Source organism: Muntiacus reevesi, chromosome 2, assembly GCF_963930625.1.
Source record: "Muntiacus reevesi chromosome 2, mMunRee1.1, whole genome shotgun sequence".
NCBI classification, from domain to species: domain Eukaryota; kingdom Metazoa; phylum Chordata; class Mammalia; order Artiodactyla; family Cervidae; genus Muntiacus; species Muntiacus reevesi.
In genome coordinates this window covers 225153927-225181426 of record NC_089250.1, presented here as the reverse complement: position 1 = coordinate 225181426, position 27500 = coordinate 225153927, and the positions used below count along the sequence as shown (strand labels likewise).

At 48.5% G+C, this 27500-nt stretch overlaps 2 protein-coding genes across 2 annotated transcripts; one reads left to right on the top strand and one right to left on the bottom strand.

Annotated features, from left to right (window-relative positions):
- Window positions 1-838: 838 nt before the first annotated feature.
- Window positions 839-8288, bottom strand: COX4I1 (cytochrome c oxidase subunit 4I1). The gene is made up of 5 exons (XM_065925136.1): window positions 8154-8288; window positions 6920-6993; window positions 2591-2758; window positions 1888-2019; window positions 839-1096 (listed from the first exon to the last, which is right to left on the bottom strand). Exons 2-5 carry the CDS (start codon window positions 6990-6992, stop codon window positions 960-962), a joined length of 510 nt encoding a protein of 169 aa, XP_065781208.1. The 5' UTR covers window position 6993; window positions 8154-8288; the 3' UTR covers window positions 839-959.
- A 12-nt stretch (window positions 8289-8300) lies between these two features.
- On the top strand, window positions 8301-20109 carry EMC8 (ER membrane protein complex subunit 8). The gene is made up of 5 exons (XM_065925135.1): window positions 8301-8865; window positions 16004-16080; window positions 18240-18309; window positions 19043-19137; window positions 19637-20109. Exons 1-5 carry the CDS (start codon window positions 8635-8637, stop codon window positions 19794-19796), a joined length of 633 nt encoding a protein of 210 aa, XP_065781207.1. The 5' UTR covers window positions 8301-8634; the 3' UTR covers window positions 19797-20109.
- Window positions 20110-27500: the final 7391 nt, after the last annotated feature.

Sequence of the window (27500 nt, the reverse complement as noted above, 5' to 3'; positions counted from 1 at the left end):
CTGCCGCTCTAGCACTTCCTCTCCCACCAGACAGCCTGGGGGTGGGGGGAAGGGGGGGGGGGAGATGGGGAAAGGGGGTCAGCTGGCCCTCTGAGAACAAGCCAGAAGACACCACAGTCGGGGGCTCTAGTTGAACCTGCTCCTCCGTGAGCGTACCTATGGCCATCTTTCCATCTCCCTCCCCCGTGTGGGCTCTAGGGCCCAATTTCCCTCCAGTTAACAGCTAGCCCAGCCGCCCCTGCACCAATGCTGCTGGGAGACCCCTCTGCACCAGCTATCCGGCAGCCCCCATCATGCAGCTTGTGTTCTGGGATTTGTTCTGCACCCCACCCCGTGCAGGGGCCCCAGGGAGGGGAATGGACTTTAGAGTGAGGGGGGAGAACCACAAGACGGCAAGGGGAGCCCCACAGGAAGCCTGCCTGCCGGGGGGCCAGGGCAGGGTGGCCGGCGCTGGCTTCACTGTGGCTTCTTAGAGAAAACGGTGACGCGCAGCCAGGAAATCAGGCAGGAGACGCAGAACTCGGCCTGCCCTTTTCAACCTCGTGGTCACACACTCCGACCAACACCCGCAATCTGAAGAGGGCAGCTCCAGGAGAAAAGCGGCCGCAGGGACATCTGTCAGTCTGGCTACTGTAATGGGATTTTACTCTCATAAAAACCTCTTGCCAAGGACTCTGTATTTTTAGTTTTTACATGCTAGTCCTTATACAATTTGTTTTTGCCAGTTCATTTACGCCCAAAATGTACTGACTACTGACAGACGCTTGGGAGAAACCTCCCGTATGTCAAGTGCTGCTTCACTTCATTCAGTTACCGTCAAAGAACCAACCACAAGGACTTCACGTAAACTGCACGTTTATTAGCACTGGTGCGGCGACACAGCGCTTCCAGTGAACATGCGGAGCTGCATGGAGGTGACCGGACAGGTGAGGAGGTGCAGACTCGGGAACCGCGGGGCCTTACTTCTTCCACTCGTTCTTGTCGTAGTCCCACTTGGCCGAGAAGCCCTGGATGGGGGCCACCTTCATGTCCAGCATCCTCTTGGTCTGCTTGGCCACCCACTCCTCTTCAAAGGTGTGCGGGATCGGGCCATACACTACAGTCCAAAACAACGTCGTGAGGCGACACTGTCTTGACAAGGTGTTTCTAAGCCAACACGTCACACAGGTTAAGTCTTCCCCATCTCACTAGCAACTTGATCAGCACTGTCATTGGCCAGTCGACACCCACAGCCACACAAACATGCTGGTTTCAAACCCTGTGCACTGACAACTTGGTATTTCCAAATTACACCCTGTTCGTAAAAGTGAGCACGAAAACACAACGCTAAAGCAGAATGTCTTCTGTGCAGAACAGAGAGAGCAGGTACACGGGCAAGCGGAGAACACAAGCAGAACCAAAGGCGACTCATGAAGAGCAGACAGTCACAGTCCTGTTACCAACCCGCATCCACACGCAGGCAGCAAGGACAGGACCACCCCTTCTCAGAATGGGCCAACCTACCCCACAGAACAGGGAACACAGCACAGGCAGCACCAGAACAAGCAGGTAGCCCCGACACTGGCTGAGCAGAAACTGCTAGGTCTCCAGACCCAGACCTCTGGTGACCTGAGCTGCAGTCCCTGCAGCCCAAACAGCCCCCCGAAAGTTAAGAGTTTCCTCCTCCTCAGTCTAACCTCCACCACACCTTCTGACACCTGACCGCTGAGCAGATGAGCTACCGGAAACGTGCTGGGCTGGACAACCAAGCATGGCCCATCCAGGATCAATCAGCTGCAGGCCACACCACTTGAGTTCACGCGAGCCAGCCTCCCAAAGCCAGTGAACACTCCAGGATGGAGCCCAGAATGGAAATGCCGGTCTGTGTGACGGCCCCGCCCCACTCACCATAGTGCTTCTCCCAGATGAGGAGGAGCGCAGTGAAACCGATGAAGAACATGGCCGCGCCCACCACTGTCTTCCACTCGTTTGTGCTCCTGTTCATCTCGGCGAAACTCTCCTTGAACTTAAGGCGGTACACTGAGGAGAGAAAGGACAGTGCTGCGGGCATAGAGGACCCCCGCCTCGAGGTACAGCTCCACAACAAAGGGGGGGTGCTGTGGAACACGGAGTGAGGAACACAGGCTTCAGGCCCTGACACACCCGCTCACACTCGGGGGGGGGGGGGTGGCGGGGAAGGAAAGGAAGATGCATGAAGTTTGTGCTGGGTGGAAAAAAAAACCTGAAATTCTTATTTAGAGTAAGGCACGGGGCCCATTTAATGTGCCTTTTTCCTGATGGTGTGTCAGTGATCCTCCATCAGTACTTCCCCCGAGCAGAGGCACAGAGGCACTGCTCGCACATGTACACCATCCCAAGTTCCGCTCGGGTGCCTCTGCACCTGTTCCCGCTCCTCCTGGGGGCTAGAGCCCACGAGCATGGACAGAGGCGCCTGGGAGGGGGTTCAGCCAGCTGGCAGAGCTAAGGCCCTGGACAGCCCCACAGACGCACAGCACCCCCACCCTCCCCAGCACACTGGTCTCCAGGCCCAGCCCAGAACCAGGAGAATTCTTGCGCGACACAGGCTGCCCGTGGTGCCTTCAATACCCACGTTCAACTTTCTCATCAATGGAGAGGCTGCTCCAGGAAGCCTTCTCCTTTTCCTTCAAGGCCTTCTGGCTGGCAGACAGGTTCTTGACGTGGGCCACATCGGGCAAGGGGTAGTCACGCCGGTCCACATAACCAGGGAGAGCAAAATCTTCACTCTTTACAACACTTCCTAAAAAACACGTTGGACAAATATTTGAAATTCACATAGGTTCCATTACAAACAAGGCAGTACTTCTAAGAACTGAAGTCACTCCAGGCATGTGCACCCTGAAAACCTCAGTCATCCTAGGGGCTGTGACCCCCACTCCAAACAGCCACAGGACGGTCGTGTGACATGGGGGCAGGCTCACCCCATGTGGCCCTGAGAGCAGGTGAGGATGGAGGGTAGATGCTAACAGCAGCGCTGTTCATCACACCAAAACAGGAACCTGCCGGGGCACTGCCAACAAGAGAGCACTTCCTGCAACTACCAGGGTTCACAGAGGTTGGACAGCTACTCAGGTCCCCTGGACTGACTGGAGCCTGGACTAAATGGAGGCCCTTCCACAGGGAACTCCAACTAACGGGGAAGAGCACTATCAAACTCATAAAAGAAACAAGGGTTCAAAGTTCAGAAAGAAAGCCATGAAAAGGTGGCTACTGTGGCACTGCAAAGCAGCAAATAACCGTAGAAATGTGTGTCATGGAGCCGTTTGGCTTGTTCAACAAATGTTTACAGGGCGCCTACTGTATGCCAAGTACTGTTCTAGTTCAAAATGGGAAGAGTCATGTACACACCAAGTCACAGAACACCTTCAGGGTTCTATTTTCTTTTTAAGAATCTAAGCTGGAGAAGGGAATGGCAACCCACTCCAGGATTCTTGCCTGGAGAATCCCACGGACAGAGGAGTGCGGTGGGCTGCAGTCTGTGGGGTTGCAGATGAGTCAAACACAGCTTAGCAACTGAGCACACGCACGTGGGTGTGTACAAGTTTTGAAGGATTCTGTGGTTATTTCTTAACAGTGTCACATGCTCATTAAAATAATTAAATATAGGGATGCCTCATCAGTGATATATCTTCCCAAGGTGCAAATGTCCTCTGTTAACCTGTTTCTGCCTACAGAGTCAACTAATTTCACTAAGCGAAGCTCCTTGGAAAAACTTAATTTATAGTCACTGTTTGGTTCTGTGAACAGCTTTGACTAGCAAATAAATCCTCTGAGTGCTTTTTGAATGTGGAAAAAAAAAAAGAATCTAAGTTATGTGTAGATACTCACATGAATATGCCACTAAACACAAGGTAAACCCAAGCTGTCATCAGTGGAAAGTGGGGATGAAATGGAGACTTCTGCCCAAAAAGATAAAAATTTCAGCATCTTCAAATTGAGTGTACCCAATGTATCACTCTAGTAAAATGGGGGAAAGTTCAAAAAGCAGGGAAAAAACGAGTATCTTAAACTTTAAGGTTTTCCCTCAGCAAAAAGCTATTTGATTCTACCCTATATTTGAAGGAAATTCTGTGTTTGGAATGAATCTGGAGGTATAAAGTCCTGCAAAAATGCTTCACCTCCATTAGCTTAGTCTGAATGATTGAAATCTCCCAAACCATGTTAACAACAGTGGAAGAAAACCTTGCACCTTAAACAAAGCAGTAAAATTTCTCCAAATGCTCACTGGTGCCTTGCCTATCTATGATTAGCACACTCATATATTCTTACCCAACCTTATCCGAAAGAGACTGAGATGAAATGGCTAAAATTTTCATTTTACAAGTTTTCATTTAAAACTTTCCAATTTTAAAACTCTAAGACTCTATTAAAATTATGAGTGAACTAAAAAGCACTCAGCTTACACGAGTTATTAAAAATAGATGTAAAAAAAATAGATGTTAATTAGGGTGATGAGAATGTTCTCAAGTTGATTACAGGATAATGGCACAACTCAGCAAATGTACTGAAAACTGCTGAAGTGTAGCCTTTAATGTGTCAGGGTGTTATGGGAAATACATCTTAATAAAACTGTTATCAAGATGCAAATGCATATAACCTTCAAGCATCCCAAGCACAAAATTGCATTTTCTAGAAAAAGAATGACTAATTCATGACCTCACTGCTGCCAAGGGCTCGTCAAGACTTTTAGCCTGGTTCCCTAGTAAATGGAGGACTGGGGGAGGCCCCCCCACAGACACATAAGCGTTAACACACCAAACATTCCTTTTAAAAGGAGAGAAAAGCAAAGATTTTGTAACCCAGTGAAGGTTTTATCATTTCTATCCTAGATCTGGATGGATATGGGGGCCTCTGCTGATGATATCCGGTGAATCTGAGCTCCTCTCTCAATCAGACGTGTCACCACACAAACAACCAAACTGCCAATGGGGGCTCCCAATGGCTATTCTATGTGGAGAATCAGTTCATGTATGACTTACACAACCAGAACTTTAGAATAAAAGGACGAGACTCATCTGAGAGACAGCAGTTTCCTCCACCTGCTTACCGTGTGCTCGAGAAGCGGCAATGAATAAGTCCAGCAGGTCCCTGCGTCCAAAAGCTCGCGCTCCAAGAGGCAAACGCCCCCAAACTACCCACAAACCCACAGCCTCTAAGGAAGCACACAGGGCCAGGCAGGGCCTATCTTCCTGTAAAATTACAACTGCACGGAGGGTGACGACTCAAAGGAAGCACCATCTACACCTCTGGAACTGAGGCAGGAGGAGCCGGCCTGGCGCATCTGAGAAACAAAACACCAGTGGGACAGGGAGCGAGCCACTGGGGAGGGCTGGTCGGGCTGCTCTCTGCCTTTGTGAGTCTGATGTGATGAGGCCAGTGGGGCCGTGGGCTGATGTTACTACAGGCATGAGGAGCCAGCAGGTGGCTTCAAGTAGGGACCAACTAGATCTGACTTCCTATGCCAAAAGCAATATCTAAGAATAAGCCCCAGTCAGTGCCCCTGAAGGAGACAGAAGTTGCCTTCTCGCAGAAGACCAGAACGACCAAAGGGACATGAAGGGACCTTGAGGGGTGATGGAAGTGTTCCATGTCCTGAGTGGAGTCACTGTCACACAGTTGAATAAGTTTATCAAAATCCAGAGAAACATAACATCTAGAAAAGATAAACTTTCCTTTCTGTAAATTATACTTCAAACTAAACTAAACAAACAAAAAGCTAAGGAAATACATTAGCAAAACCAAAATGGAAACAAAAGGTAATCTTCGACCTAAGTGACTTCCTAGGCTTTTAGTGAAGGAGTGTTTCTTTCTGCATGTATTAACAACTAAATTTTTTATTATCTACTAATTTAAATAACATTTCAATAATGCTTTTACTAAAATTATCTTTTTTAAGAGTCTGTCATCCTGAGCAATATAAAGGACATACACAAATATAACACCCAAGTATCACCAATTAAAGGACATAACATCAAGGAAAGAAAATCACATAAAGCAGCTCAGACAAAAGCTCCTGAGTACCTGAATACATGAGTCTTGCTCTCAACTTCATCACCCATCACTCGAGCCTTGCACTTGACTCCCCAGTAACACAATCTGTCACAATGATTCATTCCCATTTCCTCCTTCTGCTGGCTTTCCCTCTGCCTGGAATGCCACTCCGCTCTTGAGTGTGAGGGAACCCCACCAGCCCTTCAGCTGAGCAAGGCCTCCCCTCCAGAAACCCCGCCCTGTACCTCAGGCCAGGCTAAATGCTTCTCCTCCGAGCCCATCTCTCACTGAAACACTGCCTTCATGTATCTTTTCTCTCCAGATTGCCGACATTCTGTGGAGTAATCCTGAATCTCACATTCCTTTATTCTAAGTGTCTAACACTGACAGCTACAAAGAGATGCTTGATAAATGCAAAACTCAACTTGCTATGTGCCAGGCTCTGAACTAGGTTCTTTAAGTACATTTCAGGTGAGAGAACAGGTTCCTAAACTTGAGCAAGTACAAGGTAGAAATGAGATTAAACCCAGTTCAGGTTAGGAAGTCCAAGCTCCTTCCCGTCCACTGTCCCAATAATTCAAATAGCATTCAAGTTAAGTGGCTAGAAGTTTGGGGTGGGGGTGGGGTGGGAGGTATGGAACAATAAAGTCAGGTATAGTGTGGATCTCTTAAAAGGTGTGGAACTTGAACCTGAAAAGATGAGAAGGGAAGGAAAGGGGAGAAAAATCAGTAAAAGCGAAGACTCAGACTAGAATTCATTAAAACTCATTAATCTGAACTAGGCACCATTAAACTGTATGTATCTCCCTTTAAATTCCTCAACAAAACGTGATCAGGATCAAAGCTCTCCATGTCTGAAACTAGCACAGGGCCTTATGAGCAGCAGAGCAAAAAGAAAAATTATACTTACCATGGGCCCGAACACACACCGACGTGGAAAATGCACGTCTGCCAATCAGGCTAAATACTCTGGTCGCCAACATTCTGAAAAATAAAAATGTATCTTCACTATGAACAAGGATAAGCACCTATTAGGAATGATTCTTCTTTTTGCCCCAGTGCATTCTGGAAGTCAATGCAATTCTTTTGTTTCTTCTTCTCCCCAACATAAGTGACCGGATCTTCATTACTATGAATTTTTTAAAAAACCTAAGATGAAGGCTTTTTTTCCCTCTCAGCAGACAGCATGTTTTAACGGAGCTCTGTTATAAACCAACTGCCATATATACACTTTAGGCGATTCGTAGAAAACTGGTTTGAGGGGTTTTTCTTTTTTAAAAAATCAGCTTAAAAAACAAAGAGGGGAAAAAAATAGTTTCAGGAGATTGTGCTGCCAGTAATGGGCTCCACCTACTAGAAGGAAAAGGTAAACCGTTTCAAGTAACTAAGACACACGCACCGCATTCATTACATGGTTACGGACCTAATATGTGGCCCGGTTTGGAAGCGGAAATGAAGGGGAAAGGATGCAAAAGCGGCCTGGTCCACTTTCAATCCCTGCAAGACAACGAATGACCGGGATAACACACCTCTCGCTTGGGTCTTTTCTGGGTCAGGCCTACCTCCCCTATTTGCCCCTCCCTTAAAACTGGACCGTTCAGGGGGCTGCTGACGATGAAAAAGATCCCGAACGCATTCAGAAAGCAGCCCACTAGAAGCAGAATAAACAGAAGCATGACGTCAGGGCCGAACTCGCCTCCGTTTCCCTTTTCTCCCTGGCCTGGCCTGCGCCAGAGCGGGTGCCCAGCGTCCAACAGGCCGGGAAGCGGGGCGCCTCCCTCGGAGCCCCGTTACACCCCAAGCGGTGGCGCAGCACCGTCGGGAGGGGCGGCCGGGAGCCCGCGAGGCGACCTGCCCTCAGGCCCTCGCCCTCGACCAGCGGGCACTCCAAGGTCAGAGCCGCAGTCAGCCCGCGGCTGCGGAAGGACAGATGGAGACCGGCCGGATGCTTCCAGGCGTCACATAAGCAGCGACCAGGCGGCTTCCGAGCCCGGAGCCCCCAAGGGCCGGCCTCAATGTCACTGGGACGGAGGCCCAGTCGTCAGTTCCTTGTGGGCGCCCGGCCGCGGGTACGTAGGCCCGAGGGCTCCCAGCGCCCGACCCTTCTCAGCCTCGCGGCGCGGACCGGCCACCGCCCGCCTCACCTGCCGCCAACGACCAGCCGCTGCCCACCGTGCCCGCCGCGACCGCCCTCTACGGCTCGGCTGCCCGCGACCGGAAGAGAGCGAGGCCGAGCCGCGGAGCACCACGGGATCGAGGAGGACTCCACTCCGCGCCCGAGCGAGCGGGAGGTCACAGGACCGGAAGTAGGTCAAGCGGCAAACGTCGTAAAACGCCGGACTGGGCGGCTTTCCGGCGGCTACTGGACGTCCGCTTTCCGGCGGCGCCCGGCGAGAAGCGCGAGTGGAGTCTTAAGGTGGCCGCGTCGGCCTCTCCCTGGTGGTTAGCCGGCGTCTGAGAAGCGGAGCTCGAGCGGGGCTGGGCCCGTTAGGGGCCCTCGCCAGCCGCGGGGCCGCGCCAGGGAGCCGCCGCCTCGTCCTGCTTCTCCTCTGAGGCGCCGCGCGGCCGGGAAGCGGATCCAGGCCTCCGCCGGCGCCGGGCCTCCGGGGCCCTCCCGGGCTCAGCATGCCCGGGGTGAAGCTGACCACCCAGGCCTACTGCAAGATGGTGCTGCACGGCGCGAAGTACCCACACTGCGCGGTCAACGGACTGCTCGTGGCCGAGAAGCAGAAGCCGCGCAAGGAGCACCTGCCCCTGGGAGGCCCGGGCGCCCACCACACCCTCTTCGTGGACTGTATCCCCCTCTTCCATGGCACCCTGGCCCTCGCCCCCATGCTGGAGGTGGCCCTCACCCTGGTAAGCGCGGGAAGGGACTTGCCTCGGAATTAGCGAGACAGGAGACGGGCTGACAGTCGGCTTCCGAGCCGTCCCGGCTAGAAGCTCAGGGTGGTCCAGCCGGAGTCTGGACCCAGCACCGCCGAGTTCGCCGTGACCGTGAACGGACGACCCGCGAGGGCGCGTTGGTTTTTGCCTGCACGCACTTAGCAAGCGCCCCTCAGATGACAGGCAGCTCGTCGTTGCAGCGGCCGAAGGGGCGACCTCAGTCGTCCCGGGTGTTTTTAGAACGCCTTAGGCGACGGAAAAGGCACCGATTTACTCATACCGGTAGCCCTTATAGAAACAAGCCGCTGTTAACCGAGCGTCTGTATTTGGAATTTTGAGTAGCGGAGAGTTTGGACGTTGCCGTCGGGCTTGCGCGCACCGTCGCGGGGCCGGATCCGTGTCTGCCGTAGGTGTGAAGGCGCGGTTCTTCCCACGTCACTGCCCCGGGACACCTAGGGTGGACCCACGGTTAGAAAGGCGGCGTCGAGCGCTCCGTGAACAAAACCTTGTCTGTCCTCTTTAGTGACATCTGGAATGCACCCATGGTTTTAAAAGCTGAAGACTTTGTGTGGAATTTGAAAGCCAGAGCAGGCTTGCTTTCCATCCCGCACACTTCTGTGGGTCTGCTCACGACTGGTTTTTTTGAAGTACGATGGGAAAAGGTGTGGCATAGGAACAGACCGACTGGTTATTAAATTCTAGGCTGTAGCTGTTGAGGTATGGTGACCGGTGAAGGAAAAAAGACCACCTATAAATTGGAGTTAAAACCTTAGGGAGGAGTAGGCTCAGACCTACCTGGGTTGAATATGTCTATGATACTGAAAGAGAATTAGTTGATTCATGCAAGTTTGAGAAGAGTAGTAGAAATCCTTTCTCTCTACATCCCAAGGAGTAAAATGAATCCATTTTGTAAATTGCCTAATTATGACAGATAAGCAGGAAGTATCTTTAGACCAGTGGTCCTTGCCTAGGCTTACTGGGCACATCTTTGAGTACCTGTTAAACTGAGTCATTGTGTGAATTTTTTCCTATCATCGTGGGGCAGAACATAGAAAGTAGATGATGTGTATAGAATCAACCATTTTAGCTCCTGAAGAAACGTGCTGTTGGTATCAGTGTGTTCCTGGGGTATGCCTGTGTCTGTTTTAATGCAAGTCTTTTCAGCTCCCTGTCTTGATTATTCTATCAAGAGAACTGTGTGGTGATTGGCTATGTGAAGTCCAGTCACTCGAAGGGAACTCAGTTGACCAGTAGTACTAATGCACCTCTCCAGTACAGCCAAGCCTGTGCTGGGGGGAAGGATATTGCTATGGATCAAATACAGTACGTGCGTAGTGGTTGAACTTGTACCAGGCAGACAAGTACATACTGAAGAATAAGTGCCATATGGGTGGAGTGGGGCGGTCCACTGACCCAGGCTGGCAGAGTCGGGGAGGGCAGGCTACCCAGAAAAAGGGACATGCAAGTGGTGGCCCAAGGAGCAAGGCTGCAGGAGGGGGGCAGAGGGACCAGGTGAAAACCCAGAGATGAGCTAGAAGGTAGAGTATAAAGGGACCAGACAGAGAAAGAGGTAAGCGGTGGACAGATTCATCGTAGAAATCATTCCGGGACACTGCTCTCTCTGTACCACTGCATCTGTACTCCAGACGCACCTTCCGGCATTTCCCCAAATGTGCCCTTCAGTGTTGGAGTCTCCTGTCCAACAGAATTAAGTGCAAACTAGGTTTTCTGCACTTAGCTTCTTTTCAGACAGTAAAAACTGTCTGAATGTCTGTCCTTGCCAAGCAGTGTGGTGGTTTGTGCTCACTTTTGTTATATTGATCAAAACTTTGAATCATAGACTCAGCATTTAACAAGTAGGAGAGCAATGTCAATTGAGTACAAATTAAATAACTTTCAGAATAAAGTTATAAAGAAAAAATTGCCATTTGAAACCATCTACAAGTTTTTGTGTTACTGTTAAGATATTTAAGTTTATATCATTCAGGTTTTGTCTTAGCAACTTTATAACCTGAAGGCAATGAAAAATCTCAGCCATAGTTTATCGCTGTAGAAAATGTTTTAATAAAGCATCTAAATCCATAAAACTATACAGGAGACCTAATTCTGATAGCTTGTTTCTATTCAGGGAGTTTTGTATTGAGTTATTTTTGATAAGTGGGAAAGACTGACTTGGTATGCTGTCCATCAAAGGGCAGCATCAAATTCCTTTGCAAGGCTTTTCATTATAATTTTCCATTAAAAAAAAATCCTTGCATTTCTGGGAGCTTTCTATTTTTTTTAAGTACTTAGGCCTGTTATCTTAATTTATCCTTGCAACCCTTTGACGTAAGTAGTGATGGAATTATTTCTAATAGCAAAAACCCATAAAATGTCAGTAAGGAAATTAGCATAAAGCTGCTGTTTCCGTAAGCCCTCTTTGTCCTCCCCTCCCCGCCAAACACACACACCCCACTGTGATTTCCTAGTGCTGGGAGCTGCTTGTCGGTACCTTCTGCTCGGATGACTTCTTGACTTGGACCTGGGATTCCTTCTGCTGCCCCCATGTGTGTCTTCTCTCTGCTCATCTGCACAGGCCACCGCCCCTCTGGCTCTCGGCTCAGGCCCCTACTTCCTCCTGGGAGGGGGAGCTGGCTGCTCTGGGCTCTCCTCTCAGTTCTTCCCGTGACCTTCACTCTCTGTTCCCAGGCCCCTTATCACCAGCGCTCTTCCTCCAAAGCCGGCTCCTCCTCGTGGAAGAATCAGCTGCTGATTTGAGAATCTTTTTCTTCTCTGTGAAACTAGGTGACCCCTCTAGTTTTAGACTCCAGGGCATGGGTGTTGCTGCAGACAGGGAGGCTCCCAGACACCCTAGCTTGTGAGTGACCAGCATGGAAGCAGCACCCTCCTTGGGGTGACTTACTTAGCAGCGCCCTGCCTTGCCTGCTTTGTGGCTGTGGTCACGGAAGTGCGTGCAGTGTTATGAGAACTCCAGGTGCCTCGCTCATGCAGACACTAGCAAATTTGCTGAGAGAAACTGCTTTCTTTGTCAGCCTAGCTGGGAATGGACGAGTAGGCCCGAAGCCTTTAGTAGTTCTCCTGCATGTCTTCAAGGGAGCAGGCCTGAAAGACATGAACAGAGGGTGGTGGCTTGTGCCAAGGTGACAGTGTCCTTCTTTCCGTCTGAAAAGTAAAGGAAACTGCATAAGTGAATGCAGGATTTGGACCTTGTATCAAAGCCACTTGCCAGGTATCAGAGTGTCATCGTGAATGTTTTCATTTTGATTGTTCACAAGATGCAACACAGGAGGAGGACACCAAAGCAGCGGAAACGAATTCACTGAGAACAGTTCAGACAGCTTCTCAGCTCTTTTGGTTTGTCCTGCCTCACTTGGCTGAGAAAGCACTCCAGTACTCTTGCCTGGAAAATCCCATGGACGGTGGAGCCTGGTAGACTGCAGTCCATGGGGTCACTAAGAGTCGGACACAGCTGAGTGGCTTCACTTTCACTTTTCACTTTTATGCATTGGAGAAGGAAATGGCAACCCACTCCAGTGTTCTTGCCTGGAGAATCGCGGGGGGGGGGCCTGGTGGGCTGTTGTCTGAAGCGACTTAGCAGCAGCAGCAGCAACCCCACTTGGAGGGTGTGAGTTGCCTGCTGTATAATCTGCCGCTTAAATCCACTCGGGTTTTTTGTTAACAAGCTGTTTGGGCTGACTGCAGGATTCTGAAACCCCTCCAGAGCCACCTGCCCCATCCCCAAGCAGCAGACTGTCCATACTGCTTGCCTTCCCCACACACTGACTCTTATATGCTCCATCACGCACTGATGAAGTCTGGTTCCACTGAAACTGTGTACGCTACTTCTGTGGACTCTGATGGCTGGTTCTCCAGTCATCAACTAGTGGCCACTGGTGTCTCTCTGGACAGTGGATGTGCATGCCCACAGCCATCCAGACTTCACTTGGTGGTTCTTATTTGAATCACTGAAAGATTTCGAAAGCCAAGCCTGAGCTTTCGTGACCTGGTTCACTTTGGGAGCAGCCTCTTCAAAGAGTTCTACTAGGAGTTCCCTGAGGTCCAATAGTTAGGACTTGATGGTTTCCCTGCCGGGGCCCCAGGTTCAATCCCTGACCAGGGAACTAAGATTCTGCAAGCCATGTGATGCAACCAGAAAAACAAACAAAAAACAAAGAGTTCTACTAGAAGTATAAGGTCATGACGTTATTTTTCTGCTGGAGTTTGGCTAGGCCTTTAGAGTGTTTTGTCCAGGAATTCACCCCTTTTTAGGTAAAGTGTCAGTTGAGGTGTGCGTTTGTTTGTTAGAAGAATCCACCATCTTGTCAGATGCCTTCTCTGCTGTCTGAACCCAAGTACAGGGTGACCCTGTGTGTTTGTTGGCGACTGAATCCCAAACCATTCCCTTCAGCCCAGGAGCAGGATTGGGGAGCAGCTCAGACGGCTCACTGAAGAGTGTTGTGGGAGCTCCCTATGGCCTGGTGTTAGGGTTTGGTGCTCTCACCGCTGTGGCCTGAGTTCAGTGTCTGGTCAGGGAACTGATACCCCCAAGCCTCGCCCTGCAGCCTGCTGCAGGACAGCGGCAGTGGGAAATAATCAACTTATCCTTGCATTAAACGTAGCTGTGGTAGGCCAAAAAAAAAAGTGCCCCTCCCCCCAAGATGTCCACATCCGAGTCCTTGGACCCTTGGACAGGTAACTTTACATGGAACAAGAGACTGCAGATAAGATTAAGTTAAGGATCTTGAAATGCAATGATTATCCTGGATTATCTGATGGACCCAGTATAATCACAAGGGTCCGCATAAGAGGCAGTGGAGGTAAGAGTCAAAGAAAAAGAGTTTTGACAACAGAAGCAGGGGTCAGAGTGAGACAGCCACCTCCTGAGGAATGTGGTGACCTCTCTGTGTGGGAAAAGGCAGGGAGCAGATTCTCCCCTCGAGTCTCCACCAAGAGTCAGCCCCACAGACTCATTTTAGACTTCTGATCTGTGAGACAGATCTGTGCTGTGTTAACGCCACTAAGTGTTTGTACCAGACTCAGGACACTCTGTAGTTGTGACTCTGGATGTAAGAGCAGCCAACACCACAGAGCCAGGCGAGGGGCGCAGAGGTGGGCAGAAGTGAGGGTCACCTACATGAGGACGCCCTCAAGAGACCAGTCTTCAATCAGAAACAAAGGCTGAGAGAGTGACACCAAAGGGCGGGCCAGTGGGTGGGTGTGAGTTCAGGAAATGGGACCAAGTGCCAGGTTTTAGAACTAGGCTATGCCCTTCGATACCACATGGAGGTAAATTTAGAAAGAAATGAAAGAATTTTGCTGCTGTAAGCAGCAGTAGAATTTCCAAGACTCATTCTTTTAAGAGGTGATAGAAATAAAATATAAGTAGTTGTGGAATAATTTGCCTCAAAGTTAGAGTGAAAGAGCCATTATAAATATTTTGGAGACATAGCCCTCATCTCTTGGGTGGATGACCAAAACCTCTAATTGGTTCATTGAACCTTGGTTTTGACCCAGTATGGTAATTTGTGAGCTCTTAGGAGGCCAGAATTACTATTCTAATCCTCGTGTTAGCCAGGGAACCTTGGACTGTGACTATTTTGTAATATCTGCTTTTAGTCATAAAGGAGACTATTGGAGTCCCAAACCAGAATTTGAGAAAAAGAATGAATAGAGCTATGTTTAAAAAGGGAAAAGAAAGAAAAGAAACCCTTTTTAACCAGTTAATTCACTTTGAAAAAAATTGAGGATCAATTGTATCTCTTCTTTTGTAAGCCGAGAATAGAATTTCCTGCAGTGTATTATTAAAATTCCATTACAGCAAAACAGGACGACCTTTTGTTGTTTTTAATAATAGCATTAGACCTGCAGGATGCTAAATCTGATGAGAGAAGAGTGGCATTGTAAAACAAAAAACTTTGCAAATCTGCTGCCATGCTCCCATTTAAAAGCATGCCACAGGGAAATATGTGAGTGCATGCACGCGTGCTCCTCTGTACCCCACGTCCCAGCACAAGGGGTTTTCACAGTGTATTGCAAGGAATACTGAAATAACAGTATTGAAGGACTTGACTTTGAAAGAGATTCAGATTCCCATACTGCCTCTTTTCTGGCTGCACAAGTTTAGACCCTCTCTGAGCTCTTTAGTTTGCTATCTGTGAAGGATTGATTTTAACTCTCTGAAGGCTTATTCAAGCCTCAGAAGGCCTCAGTGCTTCATTATGTCAGAGAAAGTGGGTAACACTGGTTCCCCCTCATGCATGGCACTGCACCCATTTATTATGTGTCTCTCTGGAGCCTTCTGCTGGGACTGGGGGAGGAGGTCATTCCTAGCGTCCAGCCTCACCTCTCCCGACCATTGCAGGCTCCTTCTCTGTGGGAAGACACCCCACCTCCGAGAGAGGGGGAGCCTACGCTCTTCTTTGCTTTCTCTGACCTCCTATGGACTGTGGAAAAGCTTAACTGCGGTGGCCTTCTTTCCCCTGAATACCCATACACCCATTTGGTGTGGGTTTTTTTTTTTTTTTTTTAATTTTTATTTATTCATTTGGCTGTGTGGGGTCTTATTTGGGGCACGTGGGACTTTGGTTGTATCACGTGGGATCTTCTTTTGCAGCACATGAGCTTAGCTGCCCTAAGGCATGTGGGATCTTAGTTCCCTGACCAGGGATCAAACCTGCATCCTCTTCATTGCAAGGCAGATTCTTAACCACCGGACCAGCGGAGAAGTCCCTGGTGTGGGTTTTTTGTTATTGTTTTTTTTTTTTTGGTGACCATATCACCACCATAATTTGGTGGGATCTCAGTTCCCCAACCGAGGACTGAACCTGGAGTATAGCAGTGAAAGTCCAGAATCTTAGAAATCCCATGGACAGAAAAGCCTGGTGGGCTACAGTCCATGGGGGTCGCAAAGACTAGGACATGACTTAGCGATTAAACAACAAAGGCCACCAGGAAACTCCCCCATTTCCTTCTTGTAGGGAGGGGGATACATGATTTCTGTTTGTCTTGTCCCAGCATTTGGTTGAGGGAGGGGGGTTCCTCTGTTTATTGAGACTTGATGTTTAAGGGAAAAGCATTCACCTTTTCTTCCCAAATTTTGTTCTCTTTTCAGATTGATTCGTGGTGCAAAGATAATAGCTACGTGATTGCTGGTTATTATCAAGCTAATGAACGAGTAAAGGATGCCAGGTATATCCATGCGAAACCCTCAGTGGGCTCCCTCAGTGAGTTCCGGGTGCAGAATCTGTAAGAAGAGTGTCCCTCCCTGCTTGTTCATAGTACTCCAGGGGTATTGGGGTGCAGTGTGTGGGAACAGAGCCCCTCCGTGCTGTTGATAGTATTCCAGGAGGACTGGGGTACGGGTCATTCCAAACACTTATATGAACGTTGGGATTCTGTCCTGTGTTGTCTTTATTTTGCTTAAAAGGAATTCTTAGAACGAAAGCAACAGTCCAGGGCCTCCTGTTCAGCCCCCGCTCAGCTGCGCCTTGCTTCCCATTCCCAAGCTGGGATTGATGTAGGACAGAACACCAGGCAAGCACTCCACTCTCTTTTGGGGTTAAAAAAAAAAAAAAGCAACTTTTAGGTTTGGTGTTCTTTGGGTCTGCTACTTTGACGAAAACATGGTGCTTCCTACTTCTCCCATATAGTAGGTCTTGTTTTCTTTTATCCAGCTAGTTGGCCCACGGTGGTTCTCACTAATGAGCAAAGCGGAGATCTTTGCTTTGTTTCTGCGTCAATGTCCTAGCAGAAAAACTGATGACATCCTGACATTAGGGTAATTTGAGGTGGGCTTAATAAGCTGGTTGTTTCCAGAGGTGTGAAGCGTATGTCAGAGAAAGGAGGGTGGTGCAGTTACCCAGAGCTGATGACAAAAGCTGGCACCTGCCCTGCCTGAAGGAATGAAGACAGGTCAGGTCAGGGAGTTCCCCCCCCACCCCGCCCCCCGAGAAGAAGAGTGTCCTTTGGTCAAGAGATACAGCTAGCAACCAGCCTGATGTGACCTCACAGAGAGAGTCCCAGAGGAGTCAGCACCCCGAGCAGCCAGAGGCACGAGCCGGGTCACCCTGCAGCTTTCCTCATATGGCCAGGCAGTTAGGGGGTGCAGTGAAGGGCCCCAGGCCAAATGCCTCCTGGAGTCGTGTCCACTTGCCCAGCATAGGCAAGTGGTAGGACTCAGTAGCATTGGGGGAAATAACACAGTAAGCCGATAGAGCACTTCCAGAGATGTGAACTGTTTTATCCTAGAGGACTGGGCCCAGTCGGGACTGAGGGCGACAGGGTCCCCAGCGAGGGCTCAACAGCTTCTGTGTCAGCCTCTCCATGGACGACATGCAGAGCTGCTCTCTGATCCCTGATTCTTCAGCTTTTCCCAAGATATCTCTGACTGTTTGGTCCCTGTGTCCATGCATGCCTCTGGTTTCTCCTCATTGTGTCTCTTACCAGCCCCTCCTTCGAGTCCACCTACCTCTCTGTGTTGATGAGCTGGAGCCTGTTCACGGCCTGTGTCAGTCTTGGTCTTATTACACGAAGGAAGCTGCCAGGGTGTGACTCCCTGCCCCAGGCCAAGCTCTCTGCTGAGCTGAGCCACGGACTTCTGGCCCTTGCCCTCAAGTTGCTGCACTGAGCTTGAAAGACATTGAAACCCAGGACTGTAGTGCAGGTCCCGGAGCCCGTGCAGTGAGGGTGGTGTGGGGGCTCTGACAGCGGGAGCAGGAGGCACTCCAGCCACGGGCGTGACAGAGGAGCCTCCGGGAGGGTGTGGACAGATGAGCCGTGGCTTCGGGACCTCGGCCCTGAGACACCTGTGCAGCCCTGCTGTCACTGTAAGGGCCTTCCAGGGTGACCGGGGGATGAGAATCCCTGGGGCACTTTCTCTATTATATTGTTTTGTGTTTCATTTTTCTTAATATGATGCTGCAGATAATCACACACCTCTGTAAATTTTCAATTTTGAAGGTAAAAATAGAATACTTGGCTAAATTTATTTTTATAAAGCATTAAGCCTGCTTTTTTCACCTCAGTCACAATGAAAGGATCGTAACTGTATAGTGTGTTTGTTTCTGGTTCAGTCCCTGCTTCAGAAAGCTGAGACTGATTGTACAGAGGGAAAGATGCACAAAAAGACAAGGGCCCCTGCTCTGCCCTGAGCTCCACACAGTCCTCAACACGTCACTGCAGCGGGATCACAGTCCCCAAAAGCTACTTAAATGGGTGTAACCCCACATGGGGGGGTGGCTTACTGGTGCTGTTGGTCTTTGTGTCATTGCTGTTTACTCTGCCACAGGCAGATAGTGTTGCCCAGCGTCAACTAAAACTTGGTAACCTCTCTGGTTCTTCTCTCGCAGTCCAAACCAGGTAGCAGAAAAGGTGGCCTCCAGAATTGCCGAGGGCTTCAGTGACTCGGCTCTCATTATGGTGAGTCACTGTCGCTCGCTCCAGAGTCCTGTGTATGGGGACAGCTGCTGAGCAGCCTCTTACTGACGGGCAGCTTTGTCTGTGAGCAGTTTCCTTTCTGCAGGTACTTACTTCATCAGACTATGGCCTCCTTCGGCCGCCTTCTCCCAACTGCAGGCTTAAAGTTGCTGAGTCAGGCCTGCTGCAGTCATGGCACATGGGTATCCAGAGGTGGGGGGGGTCATTCAGTTCCAGCGGGTCTCAAAGTGGGATCCCTATGCTGAGAGTATCAGTACCACCTGGGAATCTGTTGGAAATGCATAGTCTAGGGGCCTAGGAATCTGTGTCTCCATAAGCTTCCAGATGATTTCAATGTACATTCGAGTGTGAGACGTATTGAATTAGGTTAACCAGCATAGCTGAGGGAGCAAGGAGGGAAATAGCTTATGTCAGGAGCCCTGTTCCTCTCAGTTCAGATGGAATTCTAACAGGGAAGGCAGAGTAACGTTTTGGAAGCTTCGAGTTTGTGAGAAAGCAGTCAAGTACTTAGTGTTTCTCCCACGTGATGCACGGTGTAGCTGGGCCGTGGTGGGGTACACTCTGAGGCGGGGTTTCTGCCGTGGTGGGCGGTGTTGAGCCCGTCCCTGACCATCCCTGTGGAGACCTCCCCCATGGGCGAGCCCCAGGGAGGGACCTGCAGGCTGCCGCAGAGGTCCTGGCTCTGTTCACGAGCGCACCCTTTGTCTCGTTGCAGGTAGACAACACTAAGTTCACGATGGACTGTGTGGTCCCCACGATCCATGTGTATGAACACCACGAAAACAAATGGCGCTGCAGAGACCCGCACTAGTGAGTGCCCGTTCCCAGGGTAGCCCGAGTGCTGGGTCCTATCCTGGCACGCTGCTCCCACGGGAACGCTAACCCCCGTCTTCTGGGTTTCTAAGCTAGCATGTTCTCTAGAGAAGTGTGCACACCTCATACAGAAGTCAGGGGTGTTCCTTAGCCCCTGGAGGACAAGCCTGCAGGGTTTCTAAGCAGTGCAGACAACCTGTCACTCCCCCTCCCACTCCCAGGCCCCCTTTCCCTAAGCCAGACCCGCTCCCCAGGCATTTGTTTGGTTTATTTGCAGTCAGTCATCTGCCTCCAGCTTTTTCAGAGTTTGATTTGAAGTTTCTCTCTTCCATGTTTCATATTCTTTATATGCATCTTCATGTGTTTAGATGTGTGTGTTTGCTAGAGTTCGCCCTTGGCTCCCTTTACACTCTGCACGCGGCTGGTTTCCTGTTTGCTCTATGGAAAAGCCACGCATTTTGAGTAAGAGGCTGACTTCTCCTGTCTCATCTCATAGTGATTACTGTGAAGACTGGCCAGAGGCCCAGAGGATCTCGGCATCACTCCTGGACAGCCGGTCCTACGAAACACTCGTGGATTTTGATAACCACCTGGATGACATTCGGAATGACTGGACAAATCCAGAGATCAATAAAGCTGTTCTGCACCTGTGTTAGGGAGGGGTTTCAGTGACTGGTCTCTGGGCATTTCCACTGCACTGAAGAAGAAAAGCTATTTTTAAATGTAAATTGAATATCATAGCCGGTGTGGAAAGCTGACAGTTTTCAGAAGTGGCGTGTGCCTTGAGAAAGGGCAGAATGTCCATCAGTCACCTGTCTAATGCAGAGTCTCTAGACCAGGTACAGACCGTCCCATCCGACCACCCTGTGGAGCCTTCCCAGTTGTACGTGGCTATAGTTCTTCAAATCAAAGCTATTTCTGCTTGTCCAAGATTGTTCCTATTAAACAATTTTAACTAACCTTTTATAATCTGGAGAGAATACTTTTTAAGGCATATGAACCGTCTTTAAAAAAAAAAGCCCAGATCTTACACCCAAAAGAGTGTTTGTGAGTTTTCATCCTGTTTGAGTTAATATCATCCAGACTGGGGATCAGGCCCGCCCCTGGTGTGCCGGGCCAAGCTGTGTCTTGAGAGCCATGTGCTGGTGTCCACAGCCGGGAGGCTCCCCTAGCTGCTGCGTCTCTTCACATGGGAATAATGCTGCTGGTGCCTGAGAAACCTTCATCGTTAAGGGGTAAAAACAAACACTGTTGGGAAGGCAGCTTGACTGGGAGCACTATATGATGCTCCTCAACCAGACAGACGGGAAACCCACGCAACTGAAGAAAAAGGGGACCAGTGTGCTAAGATTGTCTTAAAAAGGCAAGAGTCGGTCCTGACTGCTGACCAGCTTGCATGATTACCCAAATGGCTCTAATTTATTTCTTCACAACAATTATTTCTTTTCGTATCTGAAGCCACATGAGCTGAACAAAACATAGGCTCCTGGAGTTTTACAGCACCCAGTCTGTAATCGTTAATGCTTGAAACAGTTAAGCTTTTTAATCCCATTGTAGGAAATTGATGCGGAAATGATTCCATCACATTTATTCTTTTTCATATGAATTATTCCATGCAGAGTGCAGGGACCTGTACCTTTGCCGCTGTTGTTTATTGGACCATGTGAAGGAAGTCTGTGACGATTGGGTTATCTGTTGAAAAGGTTTATGACGCAACATTTCACTGTTTCATCAAGTAGGAACCTTTCCAGCATTGCTTACAGCAGTTGTGCTTCCTTTGGCCCACCAGATTCTCCCTCCCTCCTTGAAATCCAGCTCACCCTTGGCTTTGTGTGTCGTGTGGGGAACACACACGAAGGGCTGGCGTGCTGGTGTCCTGCACTACTCACTCCTCGCCTCGGAGGCTGCGACCAGCACAGGTGGAGGGTGCTGGACAGTCTCGTTCCAGATGGGTGTGTATTTTATTTTGAAAAGGAGAAGAGTCAGTCTCTAGCATTTGCCACAGAAAAGGCTGTCTTTTCCTGAAATTGAGCGTGTGTTACCTCCAGGTCAAGGTCAAAGGTAACTGGCGGAGCTATTTGAAGCCAAAGGTGTGGCCAAGTCTAGTCTGGAAGCATTGCACAGATGGTCTTAGTTTCCCTCATTTTTAACCTCTCTGTGCAATTCTTGTTCTTGGTTCCATCAGCTTCCCAGGAATGTGTTCTGTTCTCCAGTCTGGATTTTAGCCTAGAACCAGGTGCTCTCTTTATGGCAGAGTCAGGCTCATGTTTTCAAAAGAAAACATAATAAATACTCCAAAGAGAAGAATGTATCTGTGAAGAAACAAAAACAAATTTTCCAGAGTGTGGACGATTGCTCCTGGATGTTTGTGAAAACAGCAAAGCCTCCGCTGAGGCCCCAGGCCCCGTGCCAGGCTCCCCTCCGTTCTCTCCAGGCCTGGCTGCATCCTGGGCCTCCAGTCTTCCCGGCCCTTAGAACAGTCATCATTTTTACCCACCAAAGATGAGTGGGAGCCCATCAGATAGCCACTGAAATGAAGTCATACTGTGATTTCCCTAGAAAAGACTTAGAGAAGCAACACAAATTATACTATACGTTGAAGAGATCCTTGTCAGTCAGAATGTTCCTAAATGAGTCCTGCTTCAGTCCAAAGTCGCTGGAGGGGAAGGGGTGGGGAATGTGTAGCGACATCCCCGTAGAACCAGCCATATCCTTAAAATTCTGGTGGATGTTTTCCTCTGTTCCATACATCCATCCATCATGAAGTGAGTGGGACAAATGAATTACCGGTTTGCCTAAAAATGCCATCCAAGTCTAATGGTTGCCTCTGAAAATTGAAAATACTGAATGTGAAAAGGTAGGCTGTGACTTCCTAAATGACAAAAAGCAAAGTGCACACTAAGGAAAAATTGACTTAAGCTTTCTAGGGATCTGGTATTTTTAAGCTTCCTCAGTGTGAAAAGTTCTATATAATTAGCTTTGACTCAGTGGCTTATTTTTCTGATTGATGTGCTTGCAAAACTGTTGTTCCCTCTTATAGTAATTTTCAGCTTTTCTGACTTACTGTCTTTGTTTTGCCTTCAAAAAAAAAATATTGGCTTCCCAAACTGCCCCTTTTTAGTATTATATTTATCTTAACAAAGTAGCTACCTTATGACATCCTGGTAAGTGAAAGGAAGAAAAAGAGCCATGAGCATTAATCTCCATACCCTGCAGACATTTTTAGCAATTTTAATGAAGAGAACTGAATTTAAAAATAGACTTTTGTTTTACTAATTGACATTTCTTTAGCCTTTCCATCAACTCAGTGCCTCTTAAGCACTGGATTCTTTTCTTCAGTTCAGTAGAAAGCTTGGCGGCAAAGACTGGTTTGTGTTCACCCTACCAGCTTTCAGATAAAGTGAGAGTCTCTTGGTCTTGTCCAACTTTGTGACCCCCATGGACTGTAGCCTGCCAAGGCTCCTCGGTTCATGGAACTCTCCAGGCAAGAATACTGGAGTGGGTAGCCATTCCCTTCTCCAGAGGATCTTCCAACCCAGGAATCGAACTGGGGTCTCCTACATTGCAGGCTGATTCTTTACCAGCTAAGCCACCAGGGACACCTTTAGCTCTCAAATAGATAGCTCTCAGAGGGTGTGTTAATCTGACTGCGTTCCCATACACCTCAGAATCTGGGGGATAACAGATTATTTGTATTCTCATGATGTTGACTTGTAACTACTTAAAATGTTTAAGATCTCCTTGAATAGGATGTAAAATCTGATCAAGTTTTGCATTTCTCTGAAATGAATCCCCATTCTTCTAAGTTTTTTTTTTTTCCCCTTAAAGATTAACTTCTTGGGATCTAGTCCAGCTTTAGAACTGCCAAAAAATGTGTTCTCCTTGGTCTTTTGCTTTCACAGTAGTGTATCCGGTGCCAGCGTGGAGGAAACCTTTGGCTTGAACTTGCATTGCAACATAAAGCAAAATAGCACCCTATATTTAGTGCTGTCTGAAAAAAGTTCCAGATCCCATCAGGAAGACCGTGGTAAATAATCACACTTTAGAATACAGGCACACCTCAGAGATATTGTGGGTTTGGATTCAGATCACTTAAATAGAGCAGAAAAGTGAGTCACATGAATGTTTTAGTTTCCTGGTACATATCACAGTTATGCTTACACTATACTGTAGTCTGTTAAGTGTGCAGTAGCATTGTGTCTGAGAAAACAATGTACATACCTTAATATTTAAATAGTTCATAGCTCAAACATGCTAACCATCATCTGGGCCTTCAGAGAGTCATCATCTTTGCTGTGGAGGGTCCTTGCCTCAGTGTTGGTGACTGCTGACTGATCAGGGTGGTGGCTGCTGAAGGCTGGGGTGCCTGTGGCAATTTCTTAAAATGAGACAGCAGTGAAGTTTGCTGTGTGGATTGACTTTTGTGGACAGTTTCTTTGTAGCGTGCAGTGCTGTCTGATAGCGTTTGACCCACAGTAGAACTTCTTCAAAAATTGGAGTCAGTTGTCTCAAACGTGCTTTATCAACTAAGTTGAGGTCGTAGTCTAAACCCTTTGTTGTCATTTCAGCAGTCTTAACATCTTCACAGGAGTGGGTTCCGTCTCATGAGACCACTTCCATGTCTGTCCATAAGGATCAGCTTCTCTTCCACTCAAGTTTTATCATGAAGTTGCAGCAATTCAGCCACGTCTTCAGATCCCACTGCTCGTTCCAGATCTCTTGCTGTTCCCCCCACATCTGCAGTTACTTTCTCTGCTGAACTCTTGAACCCTTCAAGGTCATTCATGAGGGCTGGAATCACCTTCCAGACTCCTGTGTATGTTGATATTTTGACCTTTTCCCAAGAATCAGATGTTTTTAATGGCATCTAGAATGGTGACTCCTTTCCAGAAGGTTTTCAATTCACTTTACCCAGATCCATCAGAGGAATCACTCACTACCTATGGCAGTTGGAGCCTGACTAAATGTGTTTCCTGAAGAAGACTTAAAAAGTCAAAATAACAGTTTGATCCATGGGCTACAGAATGGATGCTGAGTTAGCAGGCATGAAAACCATTAATCTCATTGTCCATCTGCATCAGAGCTGTTGGGTGACCAGATGCATTGTCATTGAGCAGCAATCTTTTGAAAAGAATTTTTTCTTTCTGAGCCTCAGGTTACAACATGGGATTAAAAATAATCAGTAAACTGTGTTAACAGATGTGCTGTCATCCAGGCTTTGTTCTGTTTATAGCGCACAGGCAGAGTAGACTTAGTGTCATTCTTCAGAGCCTGGGATTTTCAAAATGAGCAATGGCTTCAACTTAAAATCACCGTAATATTAGATATTAGCCCCTAACAAGAGAGTTAGTCTGTCATGTGAAGCTTTGAAACTGGTCATTGACTTCTCAATCCTAAAGGAGATCAACCCTGAATATTCACTGGAACGACTGATGCTGAAGCTGAAGCTCCAGGACTTTGGCCACATGATGTGAAGAACTGACTCATGGGAAAAAACCCTGATGCTGGGAAAGATTGAGGGCAGGAGGAGAAGGGGATGACAGAGGATGAGATGGTTAGATTACATTACCAACTCAGTGGGCATGAATTTGAGTAAACTCCAGGAGACAGTGAAGGACAGGGGAGCCTGGCACACTGCAGTCCATGGGGTCGCAAACTTGGACACGACAGCGACTAAACAACAACAACAACAAATCAACTTCTCTCTAGTTATGAGAGTCCTAGATGGCATCTTCTCCCATTAGAAGGCTTCATCATCTACATTGAGCATCTGTTGTTCACTGCAGCTGCCTTCATATGTGATCTGAGCTGGAATTTCGGAGAACTCATTGCAGCTTCTCCATCAGCACTTGCTGCTTCAGCTGTCACTTTTGTGCTCTGGAGGCAGCTTCTTTCCTTCAGCCTCATGAACCGTCTCTGCTGCTTCACACTTTTCTTCTGCAGTTTCCTCACCTCTCCAGCCTTCGCAGAATTGGGGAGACCAGAGGCCTTGTTCTGCATTAGGCTTTGGCTTCAGGGAATATGGCTGGTCTGATCTTCTATCCAGACCACTCAAACTTTCTCCGTATCAGCAGTAAGGCTGCTTTGTCTTCTTACCTATGTGTGTACTGGAGCAGTGCTTTTAATTTCCTTCAGGAACTTTTCCTTTGCATTCACAACTCGGATAACTTAAGCACAACAGGCCTCTGGCTCTGCTTTCGGCATATCTTTCTCTCCAAGCCTGATTGTTTCCAGCTTTTGATTTAAAGTGAGAGACATGTGGCTCTTCCTTTCCCTTGAACACTTAGAGGCCGTTGCCAGGTTATTAATTGCCCTAATTTCAATATTACATCTCAGGGACTAGGGAGGCCCAAGGAGAGAGAGAGAACAGGTCAGTGGAGCAGTCAGAACACAGTTTATCCATTAAGTTTGCTGTCTTATAGGGCTGTGGTTTGTGGTGCCCCAAAACAATAGTAAGATCACTGATCTTACTTAACAATACTTACTTAACAATAGTGAGGTCACAGATCACCATAACAAATATAACAACAGTAGAAAAGTTTGAAATATTGTGAAATTTACTAACATGTAACACAAAGTGAGCAAATGCTATTTGGAAAATGGTGCCAAGAGACTTGCTCAACACGGGTGCCACAAACCTGCAATTTTTTTGAAAATACAGTGTCTGCAGAGTGTGATAAAAGGGGTTCTGCCTGTGCTCGTTAAGTTCTCTGGGCAAGGTTTCTGCCCAGCACAGCCACAGTAGTTGGGGAGTCTGCCCCAGCTGCAAGTCAGGACATGCAGGTGAGTTTGCCAAGACCCCTGGGTGCACCCTGAGCACTGAGGGTCTCGTGATACGTGTAGAGTGGACCTGGCTGTCATCCCCCAGCTTCCCTTCTCCACTGCGCTGACCTCACTACTGAAGAGGTGGTCATTCCTCAGATGTTTTAAAAAACTAATCTTCCTGTTGCTTCAGCTCTGCTGGGCAGCAGCAGTGTGGCTGGGTCCAGCCGGCCACTCTAGCTCTGTGGTCATGGGCAGGTCACCGCTTGTGTCTCATCAGAAAAAGGGTGATGACACCTCTTGCAGGGACGTTGTGAAGACAGAGGGACTGGTACGTGTGCTCCCAGTAGAATGTGTTTGGGCTGCAGTTCTAGAGCCTGCTGTTCCCAGGCTGACCCCCACGGCAAAGGACTACTTGTGGGCGCATGCTCTGTCTCCTGCTTTGGGATGCGGGTTCTTTACCACTGGCGCCACCTAGGAAGCAGAGGACTACTTAGTCCTTTGCGAAGAAAGATCTATTAATTAGTAAGTGCTTATTCATAGTAGACACTCAGCATTTATTCAGTGAATGAGTGAATAAAAGCATTTGTTCTCAGAGATGACAGCAGCTTGCATTTCTTTAACCCTTTGTTTACACTTGCCTTTCCAGCCCCCCGGGATGCTGCAGTGTGACATGGTCTGCAATTTTACGGGTAGGGAACCAAGGCCTGGACCAGAGGTGACTGCCTGAGGCCTCCCATGGCCGGGTCAGGGGGTGCGGGCCTGTCCTGAAGATGAGGAGCAGAGAAGCCATGTTCCTCTTCCTGGCACGCTGCCCAGCCTCACTCCTGCCCCCGCCCCAGACTTAATGCATTTTCCTTCTTACTACAGTGACAGTGTGCGTTCACAGTAGAAAATCAAAAAGAGACTAGAAGAGACTCCCATTCTACCATCCCCCTGTTCACAAGACAGGTGGAAAGCTGTCACATCATCAGGGTCCCCTGAGACCTTTGGTGTCCTGGATACTGAGATGCAAAGCAATGGGAAACATAGGAGGCCTACTTTTGAGGCGCTTACACTGTAAATTAAGGGGTAAAAGGCATAGTTATAAGTAAAACATTAGAAGATTTATGGAGATTCCCAGGCTCAGGCCCTGAGAGTTCAAATTCACTGAGATTCTCTACCCAAAAGTCAGTGTTTAGTCAGTGGTTCAGGTCATACTTTAAAAAAAACCCTGGTCTCTGACCAAAACCCATGCATTATTATGAAGAATTTGAGACCTTCAGAACTGAAGTGACCACCCCAATGCACACACACACAGCCAGTGCCAGAAGACTCGGACCATCAGGCCGATACCAGGAAGTTGGTAATTCCGCAGGTCAGCAGCTCCAGCATCTTGATTCCATAGGGTTCACCCTGGCAGGATTCAGGTCTCCTGAGTGAACTCGGTCTCAGCAAGAAGCTCTTTGATTTTTTTGTTTTTAAAAATACTTTGTGCACAGAATGCGTGTGTGTGCTGCAGACATCTGAGCAGTGGGAAGCAGGCAGGTTGATACCTAGCTCACAGCTTTAGAGCCATCTCACAGCCCTGGACCGAGGATGGCAGGGCAAGAATGATG